Genomic DNA, 21,666 nt, shown 5'->3' on the forward strand with positions numbered 1-21,666 from the left:
TGGAAATTGCCCATCTCTGTCACATCTGTAACTATAACTGCTTCACTGTTTAAAACCAAGGACAAGGAGGTTAGTATATTGACAGGCATCTATTTTACACGAGGAGAAGCCCGTGTTATTCTGTTTCTTCTGTATTAGCTTAACAAGTATTTATGCATAAGGTTTAGTGGCTAATCATTGCTGGGAATAGATGCATAGCACATCCTTCAAACTTCAGGATTTAAAGATTTTGTACCTTATTATAAGCCAACTCCCTGATCATTTGTTTAATTTTCTTGCCACTGAGTTAGGACCATCCCTGAATTCAGGAGACTGGCTGCAACAGGTGAAAGTCCATAGAAGTGACTGCTGCTCATGGAAAATGTGACCTTCTTTTTCCAATCTTACTTAGCAGACTTACCTCTTGTGGCCACAGAAAAATACTGATTTCCAAACTGAACCATATTTATATTTTTTTCCTTCCAAATTTACCAAACAAAAGAGGGCAGGGGGTGATGTTTCCTACATCTATTCTATAATTTGTATCTAGAAATTCTGCTTTGCCCTGGCACCAAGAGTGAGACATGCCAGAGCACTCAACCGGAATAGCTTCAATAACCACATTGTTCTTCTCTGAGCTCCACTGAGCAAAGGATGGGTCAGTTAAATGCCAGCTGAGCTGGACTCTGCTCACAGCCACGTTCAGCACCTGGTTCTTCGCCACACCTGAACAAGCGGCTTGTCCAAACCTGGCGCAGATTAGAGCTGCAAGACTTGGACTGTGTGGGACCGTGCATCAGTGAGGGATAAATTGGGTAATTAATCCCACGTGTCTCTTCCATCCTCCTGTGCTGGGACTGGGGGCTTCCTACACAGGAAATCATAAAGCAGAACCCCTTTATTCCATCCACCTTCTGCTGCTGCAGGAAGACCCCAGGAAGTGTAGACAGATGCATGTGGTCTTTGGTGCTGGCAACTACAGCCCGTCTGACAGCTGGCAACTCTTGGGCATCAGGGTCAGAGAGGGGCCGGGTGGGGGTGTGCTCCAGCACCTCTTTATGGCAGTGGCAGGAGGCAGGTAGTGCAGAGAAGGAGCCAAGAAGCAGGACCTGGCCCTGGGGAGCGAGGGGTCAGGTGGGATGCAGCGGGAGGCTGAAACAAGCCAGGTGGGGTTGCAGCTGGGGAGTGAGGCCACAATACAAGAAAGAGGGTTTGGCACACAAGCAGTCATCTCCGGTCATCACCTGCCTAAGCGGTGTCATCAGGGCAGAGGCAGGCTGCTGGGAAGGATTTAAGCGGAAAGGTACTGCATTTACAGGTTCTGGCAGGCAGGTTTGCCAACACATGGAGAGTGGCTTGGGAACAGGGGCTGAGGTGCCTGCGGGAGAAGTGGACAAGAGGGAGGCATCCACTGATGTGGGAAATGGGAGGGATCAAGCCCTGGAAGACGAGAGGTTTGATAGACAGGGAAAGCTGAAAAAAGGAAGGGTTTTAAAGGTAAAGATGAGGAGCTTGTGTTGGTGTGGTGGAAGAAGAGGAGCTAATGTAGGGGAGAGGAGTGCTGGCTGCTCTGCCTGCTTCAGACAGGGTTGGCCGAGATGATCCTGTCATATAGAAACATAACGCTGTCATCAAGTCCTCGCCTCTCCGCTTTAGTATCATTGCATCATACTTCAACCACTGAACCTCATTTGCCTTCTTCACGTGCATGGTCTCACATCTCTGTGATTACTCACGCCTTTGCTCTGCCTGTACAGTAGTGACTATTATGCAGTGATGTATTCTGAAAAGTGGATGCTGGGACCAGTTTAACAAATAATAAAATCCTCAGAAATCCAAGAGCAACTTGCTTGATCTGTTGAGTTTGGGGTTTCGTGTTTCATAGTTGGTAGGGTCGGAAGGGCAGATCATCAAGTCCGACCCCCTGCCATGGGCAGGAAAGAGGGCTGGGGTCAAACGAACCCGGCAATCAGAAGTTGCTGGGGAAATTCTTACTCCCTAAAAAAAAAAATTAAATTCATAGTTTCATAGTTGATAGGGTCTGAAGGGACCTGAGCAGATCATCAAGTCCAACCCCCTGCTATGGGCAAGAAAGAATGCTGGGGTCAAACGACCCTGGCAAGGTGATTATCCAGCCTCCTTTTGAAGACCCCCAGGGTAGGAGCAAGCACCACTTCCCTGGGAAGTTGGTTCCAGATTCTTTGTTCTTTCCTGAATGTCAAAAGCGGAACGAAAGGTTGAACAAAATAAAGCATAGATTTTCAGAGCCGAGCATCAGGGATTCATAACTTGAAAACTTTCATTGAAAGCCTGCTTTGCCTTGCAGATCCTCAGTGTGTTGGAGCGAGGATTAAGAGCTTGACCTGGGGCAGCAAGAGCTGTGGATGTGCATGCCTATTTTTTCCCTACCTTCATCTTTGAACATTTTTGGCAGCATCCCATGCTTAGGCCCCTGCCTCATGGAGAGAGAGGGCATAGCGGAAACAGCTGAGCAAAGGGGCCAGGAGATGACATCCTGCCAGTGCATATTGCACTGCCTGAAGAGGACTGCTCAAGGGTGTTCGCCAGACTCCCCTACCCATCTCTCAAGTTGACGGTGGATGGGAACAGAGCCCAGCTATTGTAGGAGTGCGGCAGCTATGCCCTCGCAATGCATTGACACCAGGCTGCAGGACAAAGCAGGATTTGTTCCATGCTCTCTGTTTTCCCAGGTCACTGTGCTCTTGGCGTGGTGGGCACCAAAGGTACAAAGAATCGCTGTGGAAGGGAAAGCTATTGATTGGGACCAGTGGCTTGTTTTTCACCTCCTGTCATTTTTCTTCACTGTCAATGGGCTCCAGCGAGACCTGGCTCTGTGGGATGTTACCCGGCTGTAGGGAAGATCTTTGGCTGTCTAGCATAGCCCCATCACTGTAGCATCTGAGCTGCTCGAGCTGTTAGTGGATTTCCCCTTGAGAGTCGGGACTGTACAGCCGTGGAGCTGAGGCACAGCACACCCCATCTAAAAGGAGACTTGTGGCAGGGCTGGGAGGGCCCCTGTTCTCTCCAGCCTTGGCAGGTGCTATTCGGTTTATTCTGGGGCATTATACTAGGAGGTTTTTTTGTTCTTGTTCCTGCAGATCATTGCAGAAGCTAAGGGTTCCTCCATCTATGAGCTTCTTGCTCTTCGCTCATTCACGTGCCTTCTTGCCCTTAATCATTTGCCAATACACTTCATGCCAAACCTGCGTACGTGTCACACGGCTTCCAGCTAAGGGAGCTGCGTGTCTCTGCGGCACCCTAGAAAGCAGTGGAAGGAGAAGCGGATTATGCAGTGTAGCCAGGCTGTAGAGGACATTGGGCCTTATGCTCAGAGGAGCTGATACTGAACTGGCTGCTTCCTGGGAAGTTCTTCCTCCTTATTGCCTTGGGGTTGGTGTCTCAGCTGCTGAGTTTGCTCCTTAATTTGCTTGCAGGGTGGTTTAACCGAAGTGAAGTGGGAGGTATCCTTGGGGTGGGAGTAACTGGATCAATCAGCAGTGCTCTGAGGCACTCTCCTGCTCAAGTGTAGACCTTCCCCATGCCTGCAACCCGGCTGAGCAGGACTCCTCCATGGCAAGGAGCACCCTGGGACACAATAGCATCCCCCCACCTTGCTTCTAGGGAGGGCTAGCTGCCAGTGTTTTGCCTGGCTCTGCTGTGCGTGCCATGCGGGGAAGGCACACTGGCACTCTACTGCCTTCGTTCCCTCTGCACCCGAGATGGTGAATTAAGCTTGGCGTCTGGTAGCTCTGATTCAGCTGTCCTCTCTGCGTGCAGTTGATTTATTTGCAATAGTTCTTATTTGCTCAAGAACAAGCGGGCCTTAACAATGTGTTTGGTAAGGCAGGCCTTAAAGCCACAAGTTAGACTATGGCTAATTCCACAGTTCGTAGGAATAAACCTACTCCAGCAGAGGGAAACCGATCTTGTGGCGATAAAGGGATTGTATTCCATGCAAAGGGGGATTTCTGTTAGGAATGAACTCATCCCCTCTTCCGTGTCACCTCCAAAATTCAGTCATTCCACAGGGAAACACCGCTTGGTACAAATGACGTTTGTCTGAGTGGCTTTGAAGTGTCGGGATGCATAGTGTGATGCTGTGTACGTCCTGCCGTTTGACACTATAGGGAAACACTTGTCTGATTTCATTAACTTAGTTCTTTCTGCGAGAGGCAGCTGTCGGTTTCTGTGTGGGTGGATTGGATGGTTTGGGGGAGAATCAAACGAAAATGAAATGCGAATTCCTGGCTGTAGCCCAAATTTTTGGCTGGTGAAGAGGCTGGATAAAAGCCTGCCTTTAAAATCCACATGCTTTTTATTTGCTTTTACTGAAGAAATTCTGAAAGTAAAACAGTGTGGGAAATTCTCATGCTAGGAAATTGCTCAAAGACAAAAATTCCCAACAAATATCCCACACAAAGACAACCTGGATTCTCAGTCATTTCCTGGTGCTGACCTCAGTGACTCACTCCAGTTCCTAATTACTGTCCCTTCATCACAGCAGGCCCTAAATTGCATCCTTTTCAGTAGACTCAGAAGCCAGGCCAAGGCTAATCCCCTTCAGACAGGTTTCAAATGGGGGACAGATCCTGAAAGCGAATTCACATTTGCCTGGAAGTCACTCCTGCTTGATAGGAGACACTCAGTACCTTGCTGAATCACACCCAGCAAGTTTGCACTGCCCTGCTTCGTACCTTCAGCCCTCCTGCGACTTAGTATAGTACCTGCATCTTCTGGAATGTCAATCTGGCCTTTTCTGAGCATGACACAGGTGAAGTAAATCCTCGATGACCATTCGCCCACTGTCGTGATTCAATGGTACAGTCCATCTCTGCCACATGGGAGACCCAGGTTTGATTCCAGATCTGCGTACAACTATAGCCATTAGAAGCACCAAACGTCAGGACTCAGTCTAGCCTTTGGATCCTGTCTCAATGGTCTAAAGTGGGGATGGTAGGTCTGGGCAGCCTCCACTCCGCCTGGGTATGTTTGCTTAAGGTCATGGTGACCTCACGCATACACCATGATGCCAAAGGATTGATGGTTGCCCACTAATGACCATTAAAGAAGGAAGCTGAGGCCATGTCTAGACAGTAGACTTGCCAGGCTGCAGGTAGGCTGCTTCCCAAACCAGAAGCCATGTTATCACATCACTACTGCTGCAGCAAGCTAATTAGCAAGGAGGTGGGTTATTTAGCATTGCCACTCAGCTGGACTGATTACTCTGGACCGAACAGCAGCAATGTGGTTGCACTGCTTCCAGTTTAGCAGCAGCACACCCAGTACAGCACAGCCCTCCTGAGGATGCTGCTCTGGAGCCCAGTAATTTTACCATGTAGACATGGCTTAGAGGAATACATGTGTTCAGCCACTCATTTGCTGTTGAACTTCAGTTGGACCAGAAAGTGGTTTCCATTCTTAGGACAAAAGCAGCATTATGGTTTTGGGGGGCTCCTGCCTCCTTTGTCTCTTTAGCATTTGTGATTTCCTCCAATTCCTTCTCATTGTATTGTAAAGGCCGTAGACTGGAAAACTGCAGCTGACATTTTACCCTAGTTTCACTTCAGATACCATTTCAGCAAGAGACTGAATAACTGTAGGACATGAACTACTTAACTAAATGATTGCTTTATTGTCATCGGTTCCCATTGCCTTACATGTCCTCAGGGCTCTTATATTTTGGTACACACTTAAGAAGTTACGGTTCAGTTCGTTTACAAATTGGCCAGTAGAAACACTTAGATTATTTTACCCGTATGACTGTGCTCTCATATCCATTCTCAGTGCGTAAACCCAGTCCCATCCATGCAAAGTGCGGAAGTGATGGCTACAAAGAGACGTTTAAAAGACAAGCACTACTTCAGTGCCCCAAACTCTCTGCATGGTCCTTCTCTAGCATGGTGCCCCTGCACAGCAAATCTGATCACTGGTTGGTCTTCTTTGTTACTCTCAGAAGTTGGGCTGGGGCTTTGGGTCATGAGAAGATAGACCTGTTGAGATCCATCATCCTCCAGGCATGCTTCACAGAAGGACTTTTTTCCTAGTCTCAATTTCAGAATGTCTAACCCCAAAGTCACCCCTTATGTAATTATTGAATTCCTTTGCTTTACTATAAGGCTGGATTAGGCCTGTACTATGCAGAATAGACCTGTTCCTCGGTGTTCGAGGAGAGGCATTGTATCTCTGACTGCGCCTTCCATGTTGCCCTGGACAAGACCCAGTGTTTGTTTTCAGTGCTCCAGAGGTCTCTGCGACTACTAGCAATATTTTTTTGTTTGTTGAGCCTTTAGTTTCAATATGAAGCAGTGTGGCTTAAGCCTACGGGAATAAGGCACTTTTATTCCACAATGAGAATCTCCACACACATTTTAGGGATAGCTCTTCTTGAACAACTCCATGCACAAACAAGCCCTCAACGGGAAGTTTTTTAATTATTCCATGTTTGCTTGTGTCATCTATAACCATGTCTGAAGCAAGGACTTCCTATCTTCATGGTAGGATGTCCTGGCTATCTCACTGTTGCTGTTACCTAAATCTATCTGTACATAAAACATGTCTGTTGACAGAAGAAAGCTTTGAGGACAGATGAAGGGACTGGGGTGGGTTCAGCCCACCCTTTGCTTGCTCAGGGAAACGATCACTGAACTATTATGAGATAATAACCTGCAGTTAAAGGGCAGTTTTAATTACTGTTCCGAGTGGTGTGGCCATGCGCCAGATAATGCAACCCCCTTTGCTAAGTTGTCACTGTACTGCTTTGACATTGGGAAGTGAATTGTTTTTCCTCCCTCTCTCTCCTGACTGAGTTCTTCTTTCATATATATATAATAGGAACCGCAAAGATAATAGTTATATCATTCTCTTCACAGATTGTCATCCCTTTTTTCAGCCTGTTGATCAAAGACATTTACTTTTTGAATGAAGGATGTGCTAATCGCCTTCCGAACGGACATGTCAACTTTGAAGTAAGATCTGCAAAAGTCTTTCTCTCTTCCATTCTGATAGCAGTATCTGAGACCCTGTGCCCTTTCATTTCAGTGAACTCCAACAAAGCCTGGCTAGTACAAAAAGGGGTGACCTTATGTAACCCTGCTGCAAGGTCAAGGCAATCCCAGAGTGCCTTTTTATAAAGAAATCATTTATATTGAAATTATTCCAATATGTTGGACATTTTAAAAAAATATTAAATTTTATTCCAATATTGAAATTTTTGATTTTCTGCTCGGAGATCAAAAAACCCAAAGAGAGAGACATTCCAATTCTGAGTGGCAATGCTTTCTTGTTCATCCTGTTGGTTAGCTGGTGTATATGCTGGGTCAGCACTAGGAATGGTTATATATACAAACAGCTTGAAGAAGAAGATGAAACTTTTCCAAGAGAAGGAGGAGAAATGTATTTACCATATATCCACAGATAAGTAAGGCAGTCTGAATTTCTGATACTTGTTCACAAATATTTTGGCTTTTTTTCTTTTAAGCCTTTCTGAACTACAGGAGGCTCCTTTACAAGTTACCAGCCTGTAGTTTATATAAGAACCTGCAGCTTCTGTTTAAACCTGATCGTTTCAGTAACATGATGTGCATGCAACTACATTGATTTTTTTTTTTTAATTTTTGCAGAAGTTTTTGGAATTAGCCAAGCAAGTGGGAGAGTTTATGACATGGAAGCAAGTGGAGTGTCCCTTTGAGCAAGACCATAACATCATCCACTACTTGCACACAGCTCCCATTTTTACTGAGGATGGTAAGAAAACCCTCCATCATCTCTGATCAACCAAAATGCGTACCTTTGAATGGGTCTGTTCATCACCACCAACTGAAACCTATGACCTACCTATGCTGAGGGTATTTTCTCCCTTCAACCACTTCTGGTTCATCTCCCTTTCTCTCCACTTTTGCTTATCTCCATCCTGTCCAAAAACCATTTGGTAAAGATGATCTTCTGGCTCGTTAAGTCATTGTGCAATCATTTTTCTCCTTTCTGTTCCCCTGCCATCAGGCACTCTGTAGTCAGTCACTACGATGGTCCTTTCCCTCAAACCAGGAAAAGAGACCAGGCAGCCATCTCATGGATTGCTGTGAATGTCAGTCATCCTTGTTCCAGGACAGAAGTAATCAGGGCATCTCTTCCCTACAAACTAGCAGTGTCATCTCTCCAAAAGGGAGCTCTCAGGCTGTGGGAGTTCAGTCTGTATCCCTCCACACCAGTGAGGAAACGCATTCCTTTAAGCATCTTTCTTTTTTTAAAAGAAAAATCTTGTAGAGATGTAGTCAGCTGGACTCCTGTTGTGACATTACTCCCCATCTCTCCTTCTCCCCTCCCCCTTGCAGCTTGAATCCCACGTCAGACTGCGTCACTTCATATAGGTCTCCTTCAGTCACGTCCTGTTACATCATGTCAGATATAACGAACTAAAGCTACATCCCTACAAGCTAATCTGGAGTTCGTTTTTTGATTTTTGTTCTTTTGATACTATGGACCGTTTTCCACACCCATCCAAGCTAATCAGAGCAGGCAGTTATTTCAGAGGCTACCCCAGAAATCAGGGCAGAGCAAGGAAAATCAGGAGTGACCGCTGAAAAGGAATAATTAAAGTAATTAAAGCAATGTGTAGAAACAGGAGACAAGATGCAGGCATTTGTCTTGCTCTCAGGGTGTTGAGTACTGAGGACCCGAGGTCAAGGATATTTCTGGAGTGGTGTTTCAGGCAGTAGGGTGAAGCAGGGTGACGTCCGCCTCTTTAGTTGCTTGCAGATCATCTGTCCCATGCACTGGGTCACATTCATGCTGGCATCATTAGATGCCTTCGGTAGAAAGCAGGAGTGCGGCTGGCCTTCCCCGCTGCCGAAGGTAAGGTGCAGAGCAGAGGCTCACCGTGACTGATTGAGAGAGAGATGAGTGAATTAGAGAGGGATACAGCAGTGGTCTATCAAGTAACACCAATACACTCCGCCTGTCACCACCCAGAGTCATAGTGAATAAATGTATTGAATATTAAAATATTCTTGAATTATTTCACAGACTAAAGTGCAAAGGTGACTGTGGAGCTCTAGACTAAAGCATAACTAAGCAGTGTAATGAGAATATATCCACAAATAGAAATCGCGACCTAGTTATAAAGTCTGCGAAGCAGGTGAAACAGGAGTTCACATGGAGAGGAATCTCAGATGTGTTCCCTTCGTTTTGTACCATAAAGTGCATACTGTAGTGCAAGCTCTTGCAGAAGAGGGCCTGTTTGTATGTTAAAATAAAAACCTACTTAATACTTTTCACAGCCAATGCTTTAACTATATTTGTTTCCTTTTCTGTATCTTTAAGACTGGGAGTCCATCAGAGGACCCAGCAAGCCAGAGCGTTTCTGCTGAAAATCCCAAGCCAAGTTTAACTCCTTAATGCTGCAGTCTGACAGGCTCCTGTTGAAATCTTGATTCTGGGCCACTGTATTGTTCCATTGACATTATCACAGCAGCAGATTTTCAAAGGGATAAATTGGTGCCAAGCTCCCGTGCCCTAGTGGCTTTCATTGAAAATAGGGCACCTGACTGCATTTGTTGGGTTTTTTTTAAACAAAACACAATCTTTTGTCTCCTGTGGTTGACAGTGATAACAAAGAAGATAACAGGTGAAACCAAAATGCATAGGATTCAGCTGTAGTGTAAGACAGCAAACAGATAAGGGGCTGCTGATGCTATTTGACTAATCGATCTTTATCTTTTCTAGGTTTGTATCTGGCTTCCTATGAAAGTGAAAGCCCAGAAAATCAAATTGAAAAGGAGAGGTGGAAATCTTTAAGGTAGAAGTTGATTTTTTGAAGCTTTAGTCACAGTATCGGCACTGGATTGATGGCCAAAATTTAGCTTAACGGGGCCTGAAGTTTGAAGCCTTTTTAATAATACTGGCATCTAACATGTGACTTGGTGACCGGGCTGGAGTTCTTTTCAGCCTAACCCTGTAGTCTGCAAAACCAGAATTGGACTGATACAAATATTATAAAAATATAAAAATAAATTTAAAGTTGCAAACATTAAGCCCAGTCTCTTTTACACTGTTCTGGAAATAAAGTGCCATCAGAGCAATGTAAAAGGGGGTTTTACAGGCATTTTAAGGCCCCTCTAAAACTACACACCTACTACAAGTGAACTTCAGGGTAAACAGAAATCAGGCCCTAGAAATCATTCTGAATCCATCCTAAAGAAAAGCAGTGATTTCACTTCTCTGTTTTTTGTTTCATCTTCCTCACTATGGTGTTTCAAATTTGCAGGTCAACTATTTTAGGGAAGACTTGAAGACTACGAGAGTATTGCAGTGGGTCAAGAAAACAAATCAGCAAACTATTTTGCACTACGGATTCCAAAGATGCCTGTTTGGGATTTAAATGATTTTTCCCCCCCCTATTTGTTGATTTTTTTTGTTGTTTTGTTTTTCCTTTGACTGCCTAAAGTGGGGTGAACTGGATTCATCCCCCAAAATCAACAGGACTGACATACCGGACGCACAATTACGCTTTCCTGCCTCTTCCAAATGCGGGGCAGACTCTCTGGGGCTGATGCCGTGTCAGTATTGCTGTAACTTTGTCTCTCAAGGAAAACAAAGCAAAACGAGAGCGAGGAGAGCTGCGGTGCTGCAAAAAGAAAGGTCTCCCCTGGAAAACTAAAGGCACAGGCGCATGTTTCAGAAGCAGGTGCTTCTGACAGCAGCTCTTCCTGAGGACTGCAGGTTTAAATTATTTCAAGCCCAGCAGCAATCTGGCTAATTGCTGAAATAAAAGAAAGAGGAACTTTATCGGTCATCGGCAGTCTCCAGCCTTGTTGAACAATGCACTGACTGCAACCACCATAAGCTCGTGGTGGCTAAAAACTCTTGTAAACCGCATAAGCAGGGAAAGGTCACTCAAACCCCGTGGATTCTTATTTCACGAATTCAGTTTGAATCGTGAACATCTGGTTAGTTCGTCTTTCCCTGCTTTTCTTGCTTTGAATCTTGGCAGATTTTTCTGGGTTGTGAAATGAAGATGACCAGGCATGTAGATCTCCTGACTACATGTAAAGCTGTGCTGAAGAAGCAAGCGGCTGCTTCGCTTACCTGTCTTTAAAACATGAAGTGTACCCCTTCGTTCTGTGGATGCTGAGGGATGAGTCTTTCCGAGGCCGTACCTCACTGTCAAGTGACAGAAGGAGATGGTGTGAGGGAACGTGTCACGCTGCAGATGATCTAGCTTTGTGTAGTCGTTTTGTTCCAGTGCAACCCAACATTAAGGAAAGAGAGGAATCACTCTATATCTGGGGGCTCCACGGCGCATTGAAGAGGAGGCGAAGGGCTTTTGCTCTTTGCACAAATGCTCTGGGGTAAAGAATGAGCAACACGCCATTTGTCCATCAACCCATGCAAGTATTTTTGCGTTCTTTATATTGAACCATGCTCACCAGCTTCCTTCCATGGCAACTGTGTGCTGTTAGAAGAGGGGACCGTGCCATGTTTGTGTTTGCACAGATTTCAGAGCAGCATTCAATATAAATATTAAATTATGAATTATTATACGTATACCAGATGCGAAACTGAAGTAGAGCAAACAGGAGGATCCTCCCAGTCTTTGCTCATGTGAGCAGAGCCACTGAAACCAGTGGAGCTGTTTGTGTGCTTAAAGACTGCTCCAGGCCTCAGATGGGCTCTTTTCATAGGCCTGATGGAAATAAAAATGCCATGTGATATGGAACTGGTGGTGTTATTGTAAGGCTCGGTGTTGGCATTTTGGCTGTTCTAGTCTTTTCTGGCCATACTCAAAAGACTCAATTTTCTACTGAACTCAGTGGTAGCTTTCCCTTAGTAAAGAGAGAAGGATCCTTTGCACAGCACTTCTGAACAGTCCACTACTTAAATTAAAAAAAAAAAATTAAAAAGCAACTCCATAGTAACTTGTCTGTGTCCATATCTGAATTTAGCCAGGAAACCAAAACCAGTCCTGCCGTGGGCAAGCCTCACCAAGGTTTTCAGGCCCACGTACGTTGTAATGCACTCTCACTGGGTCACCCTTTGACCACTCAGATGCACCCTAGACGCTATGGTTTAGGGTGTCAGTCATGCCATATATATAATAGCATTTCTTCCCATGAAACTCACTGGCTTCTAAGATGCAAGTCATGGGACTGAATTTGGTCAGTAAAGGCTGGGTCATGGATACCTTAGAAACCACCTTGCTCACTGTGGTCTGTTGTGACATACGAGATCAAGCGGGCTGCTTTTCCTAACAGAGTCTGTCGCTCAAGTGAGAAGCAAGGAATTCTCAGTGGAGGAACCTTGATTTCTGTTTCTACTTGGTTTGGCAGTGCCTGAGTTTGTTGATCTGTATGTTCGATAGAGAGTTTGTGTGCTTACTCAAGCTTTGGTCTAGAGGGGCTAATTGCAAAGAGGATGCAGAATTATTTCAGCAGGGAAGCCGGTGGTTTTGGAGGCTGTCAAAGTGTTAATTTTTGCACCTGTGCTTAGACTACGCAGAGAGAATCATTTTACAAATAACATTTAAAAAATGACAACCATTCAGGTGGAGCTGTTTCCAAAGTGACCATGTTACAAGCCTATTAAATTCCAATCAAATCCAGGACGATAACCATAAACATATCCATAACAATTGTCAGGCTTATGTGTAATCTCTGAGTGGTCATTTTCCTTAATGCTTGTATCTCTTTAACAAGCCTTTTATGACTTCATTGTGGAAATGGTCTCCTTTAATTGTCTCAAACCCCAACGTAGTTGGATGTGCTTTTGAAAGTGTCCATTCTTATTCGTGCTCTAATGATCCAAAGGTGCTTGGGACAGCTGGGATTCTGCTACCCTGAAAATGAACTACCCTGTCACTTTTCTCAATATCAGTATTTTGCACTTTTGGGGCACTTTTCAAGAATTCAAAGAACTTTATCAGCATCCATTGAATTTAGTCTCCCGAGACCCCAGTGGTGAGTTAAGCAATTTTAACAATAGACCCAACATTTTCAAACATGAGTGCTAAAAGCTAGTTCTTAAAGAGCCAGATTTCCCAAGGTATTTAAGTACCTAAAGATGCAGTAAGTGCCTAGTAAAATTTTACGAAGCCCCCAGGGTTCTGTCTCCTATGAAAGTAATAGCAATTTGGTGCTTATGTACTTATCTACTCCTAGATATCTACATACCTCGATCTAGACATGTTTAAGCAGTCATTTTTTTGGTGACAGTGGGCACATCTACATGGTCATTAATGCACTTTTGCTAATGCACATTAAATTTAGTACCTCCATTGTAAGGTTACTAGAAAATGGCTCATTAGTTTATTTTAATGTGCATTAGCAAAAGCGCAGTTTTTTGCGATGCTTTAATGCGCATTAAAATAGGTTAGTGCGCATTAAAGCGCACATGTAGATGTGCCCACTGAGCACCATCAGGTCCTGTTGACTTGAGTGAACATTGAGGGCAACTGGTTTTTCATGAGGCACGCATAGCACTTGGGTCTCAAGGTTTGTTCCTCCTTGATGGTGATTTGTGACTTAAGGCTGCTTCCAGACTTAAAAAAAATTTAAAAAGCACACTTTACCAAAAGAAGCAGCACATTAGTTGGACCCGGCTCTGCAGTGTCCGTATAGATTGGGCGCTTCAGCAGGGCTTTTTGGTGCTTTTATCTAATAGCTGATTCAACCAAAAAAGCCCACAAAAGCACCCAGTCTATACAGACATTGGGTGAGCTGGGTCCAATGCCTCTTCTTGGCGCATGCTGGGCTTGGCACGGGAGCACACTGAGTTTAAAGTAAAGCACCATTGGTGGGGGGTTTAAACTGTAAGCAGCCTCAGTGGCAGAAGAAGCACTTGGCAACATGAAGAAAACTGGTAGTTTTCTGAAACGAGCTTTTAGGATCATGCCCTGCCTTCGTTGGATCATTGTTGATTTAATCAGAACAGGGTCAGGTCCTAAATTTTTCAATGACATTTGTGATTTATGCATGACTCCACTACTGGGAGAAAAAACAGAAAAATGAGACCATTATGGCCTTGTGTCATCCACAGGTTTAATAGGTAAGATGACAACAACAACAGATTGTGTTAACAGTTTGGGGAAGGGACTTCTCCACAGAACTGCGTTTTTAAATGGCCTTTTATAGAAAAGATAAAAGGACAAACAAAAGCCTCTGAAATAGTGTCCCATTACTAATACTAAGGAACCCTACACTAGACCTTAAAGAAAGCAACAGCATTTAGCACCGAGCACTGGGCTGTTGCAGTTTGCAGGGGCTGGATTAGCCTCTAAATGACTTATTTAGAGTAGCTGCCATGCTTTCTAATTCCATTATTTTCAGCGGGTTTGTATTTGGAACATGCTTAAGCTAATGCTGCACTGAAGAAAAAAGCAAAGCTCGAGGTGTGGTTCTGCAGCATTGTGCTTGTGTTCGAAAAACAAACGTGCTTCTTGGTAAAACGTGATATATCATGTAAACCTTTTAGGAAAATTAGCAGGACTTTTCTGCCCTGTGCATACAGTTATGTTCTAAAGAAGGAGGCAAACCCAAATCATTCTTCCGTATTTCCTCTAGAATGATCACAGTGATAGCAGAAGTCATCTCTTTACTTCCTTAGGATCCAGTCCTGCAACCTTGGGTCTAAGCCCAGTAAAATCAATGGGCATATACTGAGTACCCTCAGCTTGAGCTGAATTCCATGGGATAAGGCTACATAGGGCTTGTAACATGTCACCGAATCATGCCCTAAATTCCACATCGATATCAGTCACGTTATCAGGCTAAAACAGAGGGCTGGTGCTAATGCAAACTGAGGTGCTAATGCTATGCTTCAAACTGAGAAGCAATTTAAAACGTCCAAGCATTTTTCTCAAGTTCAAAGTACCTTTTGGCATGATTGCTGATAAGATAATCACCCATGTAAAATTAGTCCAATCCCCTACTGATCACCCTGTACCTTTATCATGTTTTTTGTTGTAAATAGATTGTCATACTAAATCCTGAGCACTGGTCTGTCATGATTGTAAACCCAGTTTGAAATGGAGGTCAGATCATTGAGTATATAGTTTTAGTGGACATAAAGAAAACTGGTTGGCAGTGAAGGCAGTGATTATTGGATTGCTATGCATATCACTGTAAAAGTGGTACAGGGTTAATATAAGCTAGCCTTAGAATTACTTTGTTTTAAATTCCTGCTCCAAAGTGCAGTGAAATGCCAAAGGAAAGCCTCTAATTGATTTTGACAGGCTTTGGGTCAGGCCTGCAGTTATTAACAGCAGTGCTGCTTAAAGTTGTTGATAGAGATGAAATCGCAGTTGAGATTGGTCGGTTGTGGTTATCTGCTGTTAGCATGGAACCAAATGCCTCTGATGCACAGGTTGACTTACCAAAGCTGGTATCTAGCTTGGGCAGAAGCTATCACTGACATTACCAGAGTCCTAGTAGCTTATGGAGAGTAGCTCGCTCGCTCTCTCTCTCTCTCTCTCTCTCTCATAGGAAAACACAAAGGTTTGATTTTAAATGGATTGTTTCTGCTGTTTTTAGTCTCCTAGCAGATTTAGGAAATGAGAAGGAGCAATGTGAAAGGCCATTTAGGAGCATTTTTGGTTCAAAACTGGGACAAAAGCTTTTCCTAATTTCATGCTTCATATGACCCTGATTCTGCCTTCAGATGTGGATACATAAAGCTTCCATTGACACCAAATCGAGCCTCCTAAACGTATCCCAGGAAAAGATTTGCTCTTAAAAACTTTGGGGTGTGGAAAGAAAAGGTATCAGTGCTGAACAAGAGCTCTTCCAAAACACCATCAGGAAGATTTTCTAGTTCCCTCGCATGTGCAGGCCCTAAAAACATATTTCAACTCAAGAGTTCAAGGGTAGATCTCCCTTTGCTGCATCACCTGTTGTCTGCAAACAGTCAGCCCAGATTACTGTTGTAGCAACATGATGAAACCTTCTTCCGGCTTGTTTTCAGCACTGTGCATTGCTATTTCAGTGTACTTTGCTCCAGGACTTTCTGGAGTACTAGTATTTCCCAGAGAGATGGGATCTTGTCTGCTAATTGGACAATACTATGTCCCTGGACAATACTGTGTCACCGTGGACAATGCTATGTCACCCCTTTAAAGTACCATCTTTTAAACTTCCACCCTTCCTGGACCATGTGATAGCTCTTTGCTGTTTGATGTACCAGGCATAAGTCAGGGTTTAGAGAAGTGGTGTTATAACCTGGGTCATGGAGGAGTTGGGGATATGGGTATTTTCATAGCCACCCAAACCTAGTTAAAGTTTTACAGCCTGTCTTCACTTTGTACTGGAAGAAATTGCTACAGTACAGTATTTTTTTAACTAATCTGGCTAATTCTTAAAACTCCATGGAAGATACAAGCACACAGCTGTTACATTTAAGTACGCTTTTAAAGATCTGATTCTTACAAGTATGCAATTACTAACGTCCCTTAGGAGATAGTCTGTAAAAAGAAATAAAATTGCTGGTTTGTAATAATGATGGAAAATAAATCTGCTTCTAGGTTTTAGAACACTGGGGCTCATGCCCTGAATCTTCAAAGGATTCCTCTGCCATGAATATTTAGTTTACATAGGACAAGAGTCTGAATTAAGATTTGTTGCACTTTTAGCTAGTTTTATTAAATGTGGCAGCCTCCGCAACTGCTGTCTTGTCCCTGTACTCAAAAATCATGGCTGTACATTCCAAATGTCTAACAAATGTTATGCGTGGTATTATCAGACTCTGTTTTTACACCTTTGTTATTTGACTTTTTGTACAACTATACTTATAAATACTGGAAATGTGTTGTGACAAAGACTTTTTAAAAGAAAGAAACAAACTGGGCATTGAAAGAAGTATGGCATTGAAGTCTTGAGTGTCTCTTGATCATGTGAGCAATCATAATGAGTAGCTGTTTTTCCTGTATTATTTTTTAAAGCGAGTTACTTCATATTATGATTAGCATTTTCAGGTCAAGCAGAAATCACGGTAGTATCCATTACACTCGAACAATGAAGCTTTGTTAAATAGGAGTTTTCAAATTAATAATGACACTTTATTAACTGCACAGGCAGGAAGCTGTCAGGTTACTTGGAAATGGCTATTGTGATTTTGTGACTGTACATAGATCTTACAAATTGTTAATGGTAATACGCATACTGAACCCTCCCTGCATAAACACTGCAAGAGTAGCATGGTCATTGATCGGCTTTATAACTGTTTGTGGAAAATGTCTTAACCTGCATTCATGACTGTAGTGTCCAACCCATTCCCATGCCTTTTTATACAGCTGTGGTGAAATTGCTACAAAACCCATTTGTCAGTCATGTTCAAGCTAATTTATCCTTGTATAGAATTTGTATATTAAAACCTTAATTTATACTGTGTTTTAACAGTTTGCCTGAACTGTCTCTGGTTTCTAAATTTTGTAACGTGGGTGTCAAATAAAAAAAGAATTAGCTGAGTGTTGCTGGTCCAGCTGTTCAGATTTTTATGCGCATGAAGTTTTATTCTTGGGCAAGATTTAGATAACTGTGAATCTTCAGAACAGACTGCAAATAAATCCTGGCTGCTCCTAAACAGCCTCTAAAAATATACAGACATAAGTGATTGCACCAGGCAGTTCTCAAGAGAGACAGATAAATTCAGAGGCATCTCAGAATTTCTGCTCTTCCTTTCACTCCACTGTGGTATTTTCCCCTGTATACACTTGAGATTCATTGTAATGGAAAGTGCAATTCAAAAGGAAGCTCTGTTTTTTATTTTTTTCTTGATTATCAGTTGCCATCCCTTAAAAATAAGTGAGAGGAAGGCTGTAGATTTTAGTCTTGTCATATAACAGTCCAGAGGTGTCAGTACACCAGGGTCAGTACACTGGATGGTGGCAAGGGCTACGCTGGATGTTTCAGAGAAAAGAAAAGATTAAGGTGCCACCGATACCCAAGACCTGCACTGCATGGAATAGGTCAGGTGACATTTATGCAGCTGATCCCAGCAGGTGAGCCATGCCTCATGCTACAAAGGAAAGGCAACAGCCAAACATGGGGGGGGAGGAAAACAATCCTTTCTGATCTTATGAATGAGGCAATTACTTACGACAATCTTAAGTGCTCCACTGAGTTATGCTTCTCACATAAGAAGTCCCAACATTTTCAACTAATTATTGTGGTGAGTAAGATGTTATGGGTTCCAGCCCATAGTCAGAAGAAGAATTAGTCCGCAGAGAGGTAGCCTTTCAGTGCTCCATCCTCAACCTGTCCCTGCTGGGGAGGCCGGGAGCTTTGCTATCATCTCTAGTCATGATCTGTCCTGAAGTATCTGAAATGGAAATCCCATAAACAAATTTGCTCCTTCACATATATATGTGTATATATATATCGTGTGTGTGTGTGTGTGTGTGTGTGTGGATAGATAGATAGATGTGCCCTGGCAACCTAAGACATCCCCATCTCTGTATCATTAATTAGCAATGATTCCCCGTCCCCTCCCCCCATTCGGGGACTGACTGCTTTCTCTATAAACCCTAGAAATGCTCCCTGTACCCTTTTTTTCCAAGTTCATCCATCACAGTCCAGCTCCCTTTTTAAACATGGCACTTGGTTAGAGTCATTAATGTGTCCCAAAATACAGCCCACTTCCTGCTACTGACCAGCTGAGCTGGTACACGATCTCCATCTGCTCATGAAGCAAACTACAGTGCAAACAATGGGAATCCTTTACATAAGCAATAAGGCAAGACAAAACTACTAATCAACCAACCTCTAACACTGACCTGCGGAAACCAACCAAGCCTTAATTAAGAGAACCCAACTGGTCTTCGTATGGGATAGGGAGCCAGGAACTTCTTGTTCTGACATTGACTCTCGCTGTGGCTTTGGGCAAGGCATGTAACTTCAGCCTTTAATTTCCCCTCTGTAAAATGGGAGGACTAAATAATATCTACTTCTCCAACATGGTTGTTACAGGATGGATCAGTGAATGTTGTACGGCGCTTTGACAATGAAAAGTCTGCTGTGAAGGCTGTGCTTTGTTGATGCCAAAAAATTTAAGAAATTTGTTCGGAAAATTGCACTCTGAAGCAAATAATATTGACACCAGCTCAAAGATGCAAACGTGCCATGGCAAGGCAAAAAAGAGGAAGAGAATAGGTACATTACTTTTGTCAAAGGGCATAATCTAAAATGTAGCTTTATTTTTTTGTTATCTCCTAGGACAGCGTAGGCATTTGATGTTACGTAGTCTCCATATATAAACACTGTAATACCTAAAATACACACACGTGGGCATGGTAATGACTGACAATAGTGTACATGCATATAATACATTCAAAAGGCTGGGCATAATAATTTTCTTATCAAACTGCTGCCAGTAGCGTGGTAGCATTAGTTCCGTATTACATGAAACCACTCACCCTCCTCCATGTTGCCAAGACTAGAGCTCCTCTGCTTTTATTTAGATCACAACCCTCTCTGAGATGGCCATTTTTAGATGAGCTATTTCTGCTTTTGGACTATATAAGGATGCTATGGGAATACCAGCATCCTCATGTGCTCTACTGCTGTGTCACCATCGCCATCTGCTGAACAAAAAGGATAAGGAAACATTAATAATCTAATATTCCTGTGCTGTGTTAACAGGTCCTGTGCAAGCATTAAGTTCTGCCCACTGTCAACTGGAGGAATGTTTGACGCTTTGCTCTGTAACTCATTTGTCCACTGAATGAGCAACTATCTTTGTTTTTGAAGCTGCATGTATATAAATACCAAAACAGGTATCAGATGGAAACCCAGGAGTGTGGTACAGAACATAAAGTACCAGATAGAGGAAGCAAAAGCAGATCATTTGTCTCTGTTGCTCGTTGCTCTCTCTGTTCTGCCAGCGCTATTGGCTACTTATCACCTCTCCCTTAAGTATCCTTGGTTGTTTTTGCAGCACCTACAAGAGACCTAGTCTATAAGGCCATTTCCCCTTCCTCTTCTACATCTTCTCCAGACCCACTTGCAAAATGATGTCCAAGCTTGCAACCAATATTGCCTAGGTAGCTGGCCAAATGATATATGCAATATAGGCATAAAGAGTTTTACCCCTGTTCCCTGCATTTTCTGCTGCTGCTTGTTTTCTGAGAGTGAGTTTCTTGAAGACTGGAGCAACAGAAATGGTATAGATTCAATAGTAAAAACCTCAAGGTTATTAATATAAGGACTAGTAAAAAGGCCATCTGCTATATGCTGTGAAGTCTTCATCTGGAAATTACAGATGAGGAGAAGAACCAGGATATTTCCTGTGGAAAGCTATGATCCAACAGTGTGAGGTAGTTGTGAACTGGTAAAGTATGATCCTAGGCTACATCAGGTGAGGTATTTTCAGTAAAGTTAAGAAAGTAGGCTGGAACGTGATAAATTTATAAGTTTTATATAAACTGATTGAATACAGTGATGAGAGACTAGATGTAATGGCTCTGGTGGTCCCTCCTTCTCCTATATGCTTATGTGCTTAAAATTTTCTAGTGTTTTGTCAGGTGCCTTTTATTAGGTGTGTTCTTATCTCTGGGGCATCAAGTGCCCAACACTGCTGAAAGGAGCTCACTTGATCTATTTTTTCTACAGGTCTCATTTCCTTATTGGTCAATATCCATTATATATCATATTTTATGAATCTACAATCTGCCACCCTCATTGATTTTTACTGAAATTTATCACTGAAGTCCCACTGAAATTAATCACATGGCCAACAAGTTTGGGCTCCATCTGGAATAAAAAACGTGTGGTTTCATTGATTCACTTTCAGTGCCTGATGCATATATTCCTTCTCTTTTAATAGTTTACTCAGTTGGTATTCACTAAAAGTGGCACAGAGGACAGGTGGTAGTTGTGGCCTGATGGTTTAGACAGGAAATCAATTGTTTTAGATTTTACTGCTGGGCTTTTTGGTGTCATGTAAAAGAGAAGCCCAGAGGACAACTTGTGAGCTAGTAGTTTTAAGTATGACCATGGAGTCTGGCATAATAATGTAAACTTAGACACTAAATTGCCACAGCAGAATTTTAAAAGCAGAAAAAAACTCTGAGCCTGGCAGAGAATATAAATCACCTAGGGAACACAGTGGTAGAATGCAACACTTAGTGAGTTCATTATGAGGAATTAATTGATCAATACATTTCATTTGGCACCATGAAACTTGACAAAGATAGTGTCTAATTGACCGCTGATGCCAGGTGAAAAGTAAGGGAAGGGAAGCAGGCCACATTTAGTATCTTTTTGCTATAGGGAGAGATTAGTTCAAAGCCTAAAACTAGTGCAAATTGTGGGAACCTACTCATTCTGCAGCAAAGCTCACTGTCAGCAGGTCACTAGCACTCCAGGGTCTACACTACCAACTTGATGCTTTTGGGATACAATTTGAGATGTTGGGGTTCTGACTTACAAACTCAGAATGACTCAGGATCTGTCTGTCTGAGAGACCGGCTACATGATAGATACCCTCAACCCTGCCACTATTAAGGCACGGCTGGGAAGGGGTAACTGAAGGGGCATTGTCTACAAGGATTCCTTGATTTTGATTCCCGCTGCCATAATCTGATGCTGACGTGGCAAGGCGCGGCTGATGGCAAAACCGACCTCTCAGCAGTAGCATTATGATCGTCGACAAGGGTCTGGGAGCTCTGAGGCACCTTGCTAACTT

The 21,666-nt window shown here is 43.2% G+C and overlaps 1 protein-coding gene across 1 annotated transcript in view; it reads left to right on the forward strand.

The window, feature by feature from the left end:
- The window catches only part of RASGEF1C (RasGEF domain family member 1C), a 136,894-nt gene extending 123,269 nt beyond the window's left edge, over nucleotides 1–13,625 (forward strand). The window contains 4 exon segments of the mRNA XM_006026839.3: nucleotides 6,870–6,965; nucleotides 7,620–7,743; nucleotides 9,721–9,793; nucleotides 10,262–13,625. Coding sequence (XP_006026901.1) covers nucleotides 6,870–6,965; nucleotides 7,620–7,743; nucleotides 9,721–9,793; nucleotides 10,262–10,286 — 318 coding nt within the window. The 3' untranslated portion in view covers nucleotides 10,287–13,625.
- The last annotated feature ends 8,041 nt before the right edge of the window (nucleotides 13,626–21,666 follow it).

This window comes from Alligator sinensis, unplaced genomic scaffold (genome assembly GCF_000455745.1).
Source record: "Alligator sinensis unplaced genomic scaffold, ASM45574v1 scaffold741_1, whole genome shotgun sequence".
Taxonomy (NCBI): domain Eukaryota; kingdom Metazoa; phylum Chordata; order Crocodylia; family Alligatoridae; genus Alligator; species Alligator sinensis.